General features: G+C 45.4%; 1 protein-coding gene across 6 annotated transcripts in view; it reads right to left on the bottom strand.

The window, feature by feature from the left end:
• Positions 1-388: 388 nt before the first annotated feature.
• agrn (agrin) overlaps positions 389-9,825 on the bottom strand; it is a 538,795-nt gene continuing 529,358 nt past the window's right edge. For all 6 annotated transcript variants that reach the window (XM_072477973.1, XM_072477974.1, XM_072477975.1 and 3 more), the window contains 3 exons: positions 6,163-6,387; positions 5,040-5,143; positions 389-3,397 (listed from right to left, as the gene is read on the bottom strand). In XM_072477973.1, coding sequence (XP_072334074.1) covers positions 3,240-3,397; positions 5,040-5,143; positions 6,163-6,387 — 487 coding nt within the window. In that variant the 3' untranslated portion in view covers positions 389-3,239. The remainder of the gene's footprint in view (positions 3,398-5,039; positions 5,144-6,162; positions 6,388-9,825) is intronic.

Genomic DNA, 9,825 nt, shown 5'->3' with positions numbered 1-9,825 from the left:
GTATCTTATCATTTGTGTGTGTATGTGTGTGTCTGGAGGGGGAGGCACATACTGTGTGTCCACGGGCGCAGGGGGGGGGGGGACATAGGTGAATACTGTAAACACTCAGCAGGTCAGGTAGCAAACATTGAGTCAACATTTCAGGCCACTGACCCAGTTAATTGTTAACTCAAGTTACTCATTCCACAGATGCTGCCTGACCAGGTGAGCATTTCCAGTATTTTCTGTTTTTATCGCAGATTTCCTGCACCTGCAATATTTTGCTTCTGTTTTGGAGGCTGTCCTATTGGGAGTAGGCCAGAAAAATTCTCCAAGCCCACATTCCACCTTTTACTAAACATCCATTACCGCGTTCCGCACCAACGGGAAAGAAAAAGAGAAGCCAAAATTATTTGGAAGTTTTACACTTTATTTCATGATGATTGGACAAAGGACACGAGTAATAAAGTTAGTAATGGTTACATCATGCTGATCATATACTGTGCACCGTCCTTACAGATTAATTACAGCAGTTTACAATGGTCATGTACCTGAAAATACACTGTATGGAAACACATAAATAAAACCAGCATTTCTTTCTTTTAAAAAAAAAGGGCTTGAATATTTTTACACTAGAGTTAAAACACCAGCAGTAAAACATCAAATAAAAATAAGTGCACATCACAAAGGTGTGCGTGGTGAGGTTCACCACAAGGTTGGTGAATTGGCATTTAAGGCATTTCTAAAAGCCCCCCTTTCTCACAAACATTTTCGAAGACAAGACACAGCATTTGGAATGTTTCACCGTACGTCCCGTTTCTTCAATTCCCAATGTTCAAAACACAAAACCCCCACCCCAGCTCACTTTGTTGTCCCCCCCCCCACCCCCACCCCCACCCCAGTGACCAGCATGACAGAGCTGCCTGCGCACCGCCCTCAGCGGAATATTGGCTCGACGATGAGGTAAGCATTATAAGGATAGCAGACCACAGGCTGCATTCATCGGCAGTCGTTGCAAAGGGCCAGAGATGACATTGAAAAATAAGATCGGGCAGCAAAAACTAGGAAAAACATGGGACCTCACCTCAACAATGGTGACCGAAACCACGATATCTACAAAGTACTGGCCTAAAAGATGACAATATTCACACAGTGACAGTGAGGACGTATCTCCTTTGCAACGTGGTCTAGTTGCCTTTCACAGACCGACAGCAGCATTGCTCTCTTCGTGACAACCTTCCCATGTTCTCTCCATGGCAGTCACCTCTGTTTGCCCACCTTGCAATGATTTTTAGTTTGATGGATGGACACATTCCAATTCCTGGTGATGCAGTTTCTCTCTGCATTCCTAACTGCACTCTTATAGGTCACCCCCTCCCCCCCCCCCCCCCCTTACAGGTTTATACAATGATATGTTCTTGAATGCTATACAATATAAAGAAATTCCGTGAATACGCACTTTTTGTTAAGGCTGAATTTAAAAGAAAAAAATACCTTCTGTGGAAATTCTTTTCGGGAAAAAAAAATCAGGTGATTGGGTCAGGAATAAAATAATTGACACCACTGAGTGGCGCCGACGGCAAAATATCACAATCTGAGTCAATGCACATTGCAGAGACCAAATTTTACAGCAGTCTAGACACATTCATGGCCACCCATGCCACTCGCAAAATCCTTGGCATATTTCATAGTTCATGAAAGCGAAGCTCATTTTCCGCAAACCTTCTCCAACAGCCTGCTGCAATTCTAAATGACCTACTGGGCATGGCTTTACAGCAGTAAGCTCCTAACTGGCGCTCACGTGCTTTCCGTTGGTCAAGTCTGCAGGTGGAGTCCATTGCAGCAAGCAGCGGGCAAAGGAGAAAATTATATTCTGGGACTGGCTCAGTAGCATGCCACATGTGGTACAAAGCTTGTTGTTTTTTTTATATATGTCACCTCCAACAGAACATCACTCTTTATCTGTTAATCTTAAAATGTAGGCAGATCTTTCCCCAATCCAAGACCATTAGAAACAAAATGGACCACCGGCAGGCCACATGCAACCTCACAAGTGTTAAGTGAATGGTATCAGTTACATATTGGTCCATACGACTACACACACACTATACACAGTGGGCAACAAAAGGGAAAGTTTACTTCTGCAGGTGGTAAAGTGGAACATCTACACAATTTGAGTCTTTACATGGAAAATATAGATGAATGAAATAGTAAGTTCAGGAAACAATATCTATTTGATTCCACATCGAGTTTCAAGTGTTTGTTAATGAAATGCAGCGAAGGCTTTTCCTTCTGTCTCAGCACGAAACCATACGTTATCTCGTGTGCACAAGCCGAAGGAACGCTGTATTTTAAATGCGGGAGGGAGAGGAAGAAACTGCTACAATATTATTGAGTAAAGTTAATAGTTAAATATTGCATTAGTAGATCTGATCTAAATGATGTTCTTTTTCCTCGTGAAACTGCAAAATGATCAAAGGCTTTGTTTGATTTCCTTTTGATCTCAAGCCAAAATATCTTAACTCCGATGATTGAAAAGCAGTGTGTTTATGAGACTGTGCCGTGAAATAAAGATTTGGAAAAATTAAAACTACTTAGGACTATGTGACAAATTCAGAGTAATTTGAAAGCGTACTGCTTTGATTTTGGAAAGTTGAAAGTGGATGTATTAAAAAAAAAGAGTTGTGAAGATATCTCTTTACATCTAGCAGTGTATCTTTTTGTCGAATGGTTTTTCGTCTTCCATGAATGGGATACAGCATTTTCCCCACAACACCGCTCATGTTGGCTAGTTCAGCATTGCAGTATATTTAATCCTTGGATAGGTCACATAACCAAACATAAACACACACCATCAAAAGCACAGAAACAAAGGGGCAGGAGCATTATTGTGTTCGACAATTTCATGTAAAGGGTCAAATCTGAGTAAATACGTTAGTCGTATTTAGTCTGCAGCTTGCAAATACGAAAGCATTTAACTCTTCCAGTTGCCATAATTACGAAGAGCCTAACCACAAGTTCTTAACATTGTGAAGCAAAATGGTTCAAAGAAGGCAGCAGGTAACACCAGCACCAAAGTTCACAGCTTCAAGTATGACTGAATTCACTGTGTACAGTGTAATTGTAGCGTAGGACATTTTGATCGTTTGGTTCGCTTGTGAGATCAGCGTGATATACTGCAACAAAACATTTTCAATATAAAAAGCAATAAAAGTATACAAAAATAGAAAATAATTACAGCAATAGGCATGGCCTGTTTATTATTTGGCTGGACAATGTAATATAGTGGGATTATTCAAGGCATCTTCTACGAGCTGAAGTTCCTGACGATCAATGGTTACATCCTTTATGCAGCCGATGAAACCAGTGCTGTAGGCCTTTGGCAATCTATTTCCAAGTGCTAGTTTCTCAATTCCACCTGGAAGAAAAGCGGACAATTGGCTGAGAGAATTGTGCACAGCACGCTCTTCGAAACGAAAAGCTTTGTGCGATATCAATTGCCATTCCAAGCACTTTTGCTGAAGGCAAAACCCACTGAATTAATGGGAATATTGTAAATCAGGCCAAAGAATTCTTCTTGGTACTAATGACACAGATCAATACATTTGAATTTCGATTAATGTATAATTGCATAATCAGTGTGTTAAAGTGGGCTCTGCTAAGCTCAGGATGTCCATAGACTGCAGGTTTTTAAAAAACACATTTACTTCGGAATCCATAAGAAATTGTTTGTTCAGCACACTTAAAACGACAATTGTCAACTGCACTTTGAAACTGGCACATCTTCAATCCATGTCAACTCTTTGCACAGGAAATTTCACAGAGCAATTAAGAAAGGAAGTCTGAGTCACTGTTATAGAAAGTATTGAGAAGTGTTTACGTGGACTGTCTTCAAAGAGAAATTCTACAGTACATTGCAAAGATTTATTGCACTTATACGTATTTCATTCTCTCTCTCTCTCACCCAAATGGAAAATTAAGTGTCCACCAGTGGGGTTAACACAAAAGCAGAAGGAGTAAAGTCAGTGCAAATTCATTACAGAGCTGAAGCGCTCCCAACCCCAAGTGGTACTGCTCCATGACATCACTCCCACACTTGCTTCTGAACCTTCGGACACACAAACCTGTCAACTTACTCACATTACCCAGGCACGCTGATAGAAAACCTGCCCTTGCTTTTCCTTTTGAAATTCAGGTTTGCTGCCACAGCAAATACCTATTTCAAAAAACGTCAGTCTGTCATTCCCTGGTGCGTTGGGAAGTTTATTTAATGATTAGTTGAGTAAGACAGGCCATAAAGGTCTTTGATTCCAGGGCAGCACAATGGCGCAGTGATTAGCACTGCAGCCTCACGGCACCGAGGTCCCAGGTTTGATCCGAGCTCTGGGTCACTTTGTGTGTGGAGTTTGCACATACTCCCTGTGTTTGCCTGGGTTTCGCAGCCCCCCCCCCCCCCCCCCCCCAACCAACTAAAGGGGGCACGGTAGCACAGTGGTTAGCACAGGGTCCCAGGTTCGATTCCCGCTTGGGTCACTGTTTCTGCGGAGTCTGCACGTTCTCCCCGTGTCTGCGTGGGTTTCCTTCGGGTGCTCCGGTTTCCTCGCACAGTCCAAAGATGTGCAGGTTAGGTGGATTGACCATGCTAAATTGCCCTTAGTGTCCAAAAAGGTTGGGTGGGGTTACCGGGTTATGGGGACAGGGTGGAGGTGTGGGCTTATGTAGGGTGCAAGGGCTGGTGCAGACTTGATTTGCCGAATTGCCTCCTTCCGCACTGTAAATTCTATGATGTACAGAGTAGGTGGATTGGCCACGCTAAATTGCCACTTCATTGGAAAAAATGTATTGGGTACTCTAAATTTTTTTTTTTTTGAAATAAAGGTCTTGGTTTCCATCCCTGATATGTGTTAATTGATCTGAAGTGTGTAGCTGTGATGGGACAGGGTTCCACCAGTTGGCTTCCAGGTGATTGTTTTGATTAAGGCTAAATGTCTTGACATCTATGTGTGCTTAGAATGTTTAGACCGGAATTGTAAGGACCATTCATGGTCTTTCCAACTTACCAAGCCAGAGTGCTCCATCGGTATCCAGCTGTGTGGCGCCAAAAGGAGATGACCCAGTTACTGGGGCTTCATTTCCCACCTGGAGAGTCCCATATCTGTGTTTTCTGTTGGGCGACCAGAGAGAAGGAGAAAATCACTAATTTTAGTGAACTGAAATGATAACGAACAATCCTCATGATATACTACAGATCTGCTGGAGGGTGTGTGAATGGGCTATTCCTTGGATGGCTGGGTGGCATTCTTCTTAATATATATCAATGCTTTCTTCACATTATTTCACCAATAGTAAACCTTCCATTTCCCTTTTTCTCTCTCTCTCTTTCCATATTTGTGTATTCTAATTTGAGATGAGGTGACATAGTGGTTAGCACTGCTGCCTCACAGCGCCAGGGACCCGGGTTCGATTCCCACCTTGGGTGAGTGTCAGCCTGGAGTTTGCACGTTCTCCCCGTGAGTTTCCTCCGGCCACTCCGGTTTCTTCCCACAGTCCAAAGATGTGCAGGTTAGGTGGATTGGCCATGCTAAATGGCCCCTTAGGGTGAGGTTACAGGGTGGGGGCTTCGACCTAGGTAGGGTGGTATTTCAAAGGGTCAGTGCAGACTCAATGGGCAGAATGGCCTCTTTCTGTGCCGTAGGGATTCCACGACAGGGGTCGGGGGGGGGGGGGGGGGGTCTTGGAGGTGAGAAGGGGCGATTGTGCTGTATAAATAATGATGAAAATGGAAAAAAAATAAGTGGTTGCATTGTATAATGCTGTCATTATATTTCTCAGTAAACAAACTTTTTTAAAAATTACTCATTGGTTTGCAAAGTCAAAATCTGACCATCACACTGGAAATTGTAAGTCTTAGACCTTGGTTAGAAGAGCCTAGAAACTAGTGTTCGTTATACTAAGGAAAAATACTTAATACATTCATGTTAGCAGTATTAATGCCATTAGTCTTAATATCTTTGCGAAATAGTGAAGAAAGATTTGTCATCTGGATGCATTAAGCATTCAATCACTAGAATTACCACCAGCAATCTCTATACGTGCATCTACTCTCCCATTCTGATATTAATCTTCCCCAAAGTACTGTTAAGTAACAATTGAAGTCAAAACCAATACAGATGTGACATTTACCTGTTAGCTTTAATCCTAACCCACTGATTCGTGTTGACTGGAATCGTAGACCGGAGTATGACTGGCTTGGATCCGAGGTCATAAGTCATCTGCACATACCCATCGACGACTGCGAGTGCAATGTAGTCAGATCGCTCAGCAATTTTACCACTCCACAGAATCAGTCCCTGCGTTGCCTCGGTTTTGATGCTGAGTTCGAAGTAATTCACTTGTATCGCTTTTTCACTAACACAGAAACAAAAGTCTGATAAGAGCAGGTTCAGAATTTCAAATCTCTAACATGGTGGAGGCACGCTGGCAGTGTTAAATATTCACTACAAGTTAGCACCTTCAGGGCCCACTAACTCCTCTGTCACCGTGACTCAGTTTAAATGATCAATTTTTAATTTACATCAAATATTTCCAAGAAAGTCTTTTCCCATATACCACCCAGAGACATAGATTTGTGGCTTTTGGAACTGTCTAGATGGAACAAGTATTATAAGACCATAAGGCATAGGAGCAGAATTAGGCCATTCAGCCCATCGAGTCTTCTCCGCCGTTCAATCATGGCTGATATGTTTCTCATCCCCATTCTCCTGCCTTCTCCCCATAACCCTTGATCCCCTTACTAATCAGAACCCACCTGTCTCTGTCTTAAAGACACTCAGTCATTTGGCCTCCAAAGCCCTCTGCGGTTGAGAGTTCCACAGATTTGGTGGGTTTTAGCCAAATTTAAGGAAGTTGGACATTTGTACTTTATTTGTTGTGCTTGTCATTTGGGGCAGCACGGTAGCATAGTGGTCAGCACAATTACGTCACAGCACCTTGGTCCCAGGTTCGATTCCTGGCTTGGGTCGCTGTCTGTGCGGAATCTGCACGTTCTACCCGCGTCTGCGTGGGTTTCCCCCGGGTGCTCCGGTTTCCTCACACAGTCCAAAGATATGCAGGTTAGGAGCAGGATTGGCCATGCTAAATTGCCCTTAGTATCCCTAAAAAAAGATTGGGCGAGATTCTCTGATTCTGAGGCTAAGTGTTGGCGCCGTCGTAAATGCCGTCGTGAAACATGCCCCCAGGTGCAGCGATTCTGACCCCTACAGGGGGCCAGCACGGCACTGGAGCGACCCACGCCGCTCCAGCTGCCGATACCAGCGTCAGATGGGCGCCGCGGGTCTGCGCATGCGTAGAGCGACTGGCGCCAATGCACGCTTGCGCAGTGGGACCAGCGCGATTGCGTGCATGCGCGGTGGGTCCCTTCTCCGCGCCGGCCCCGCGCGACACGGCGTAGGGGTACAGGGGCCTGCGCAGAGCAAAAGAGGCCCCCAGCCCGAGGGGCCGGCCCATTGATTGGTAGGCCCCGATCGCCGGCCAGGCCACAGCGGAGGCACCACCTGGGGTCGGACGCCCCCTACCCCCCCCACCAGGCCGCCCCCAGAAGGATGCACGTTGAGGTCCCGCCGGGTAAGACCACATGAAGACGGCGCCACCGGGACTTGGATTTTTTTTTACGGCCGCTCGGCCCATTCCGGGTGGAGAATCGTTGGGGGGGGGGGCGGCCCTGTAGAGCGGCCCCGACCAGCGCCAATGGCGCCGATTCTCCGGAGAGCAGAGAATCGGCGAACCAGCGTCGGGGCGGTGTGGCGCGATTCTCTCCCGGCCTGGCGATTCTCCGGCCCGGCCTGGGCTGAGAGAATCCCACCCATTGGGTGGGGTTATTGGGTTGTGGGGATAGGTTGGAAGTGTGGGCTTAAGACGGCTGCTGTGTCTAAGGGCCGGTGCAGGCTCAATGGGCTGAATGGCCTCCTTCTGCACTGTAAATTCTATGCTCAGCAGATTTGAATGTCTTCAAGTACAGATTTGAACTAGTGGTAGGAGCAGCACGTTGTATGTCTGCAAAATCTAAAGGGGTCATCCAATTAGAGGGAACTATTACAACAGGGTGAAAAAGCTCCGAAAGCCTATGGAGAACCTCAAAAGTCTTTAGCACCTTTTCCCTTGGTTTGGGAAGCAGGGGATTAAGAGGCGACTTGACAGAAACGAAGGAGAATGAGGCCGGACTCTGCGATAGCTGACAGAGCAGTCTCACACGCAAGCCCCCTGCTCTGCCTGACGGCTGGTGAGGTGGAGGTACCGCTGTGTGAGGAGGCAGCTGTGAATATGGTGATCCTCAGTGCCCTGCGGCAGTTCCACAGATCATCACTGCAGCATGGCCGTCAGGAGGTTAAGCCAAAGTTCAAGGCCCAGCTCACCATTAACATCACTGGATGTGCAAGTCGCAAGCTGAATGGTGGCCACAACCATCCTGGCAACAAATGGTCCAAACTCTGCTTCTGCCTCTAAGTCAGACCCAGAGAAAAATACTCCTCACGTCATTGCCAAATGCTGCTCCAGAAAAGCTGGTGCCCAATCAGGCTGTATATCATCTCCAAGTCATGCTGTCTTTAATGTTGTGCCATTAAAACCTTGGTATTCTGTGATTGGGAAGCATTGTATTACGGCTAGGCAGGCATTCACATATTGTAATATGCCATTGGGTCTACTGTCACAGTAGCACCAATTGTCTATCGGGCAGCACGGTGGCGCAGTGGTTAGCACTGCTGCCTCACGGCGCAGTGGACCGGGGTTCGATCCCGGCCCCGGGTCACTGTCTATGTGGAGTTTGCACAGTCTCCCCGTGTCTGCGTGGGTTTCACCCCCACAACCCAAAGATGTGCAGGGTAGGTGGATAGGCCACATTAAAATTGCCCCTGAATTGAAAAAAAGAATCGGGTACTCTAAATTCATAAAAGAAAAATTGTCCATCAAGTTGAGGCAGTGCCTAAAGGACATAGAGAATCTCTCGCACCACTCAGACGTCCACAAGAATTTCTCTTCTTTCAAACATGTCGGACGGGGGGATTCCCAGTGGGAAGCCCATTGGGTGTCAGTAACAGGATGAGGACTGAAATGCTATTTACATTTGACAAAGGTTCGTGACAACTCAGCTGCCTAAACAAATGGAGAAAAATATCTGAAAAGTGACAGAAATAGGCTTTCCTTAATATCCCTGCATACTTTCCCTCGCCTGACTGCTGTCGAGAAATCCTGGATAGCTGTTTCAAATGTTTGATACCCTGCACATTAAAATGACAGAAAATGGCATGCCTTATAAACCCAAAATTTTCAAATAAAATGTCCATCTGTTTAACTGGGTGCTTGCTGGGTCATTGGTTTGACCCACTGGAAAATGCACAAATGGGCAGAGCACTGTCCAAGTGGGGTTTCCACCCTTTTTCTGCTGCTGACCATTTGAACGCAGTCTAGTTTCTGGGCGATATCCATCATAAAATACAGGTTCGGCTTGTGAATGTCAGAGGGTTAACAGACCACATTGGCTACTTACAGTGCCACAGACACAACGCCCAGAGATACAGAACATTTAAAGAACAAATAGCATCGAATACACCATCAACAGGCTTTTAGGTTAAAAGAAACCGAGAGCAAACTCCTGTACTGGCTGATAAAGCTATAAATAATGGAACTTAATATGGGTTTAAACATCATAGATTCAAATCTACGCCAAACAAGTGTTTTCTACAGGAATCCCAGCAATCTGATTTTAAGATTCGTGCCAATGTTCAGAGTTTAGAATTGGAGTGTCGCAGAAAGATAGGAACGATGAAGTTCTTACTATAAGCTAAACAT

This window comes from Scyliorhinus torazame, chromosome 16 (genome assembly GCF_047496885.1).
Source record: "Scyliorhinus torazame isolate Kashiwa2021f chromosome 16, sScyTor2.1, whole genome shotgun sequence".
NCBI lineage: Eukaryota > Metazoa > Chordata > Chondrichthyes > Carcharhiniformes > Scyliorhinidae > Scyliorhinus > Scyliorhinus torazame.
The sequence above is the reverse complement of the archived record's forward strand: the minus strand, read 5'-3'. Positions and strand labels throughout refer to the sequence as shown.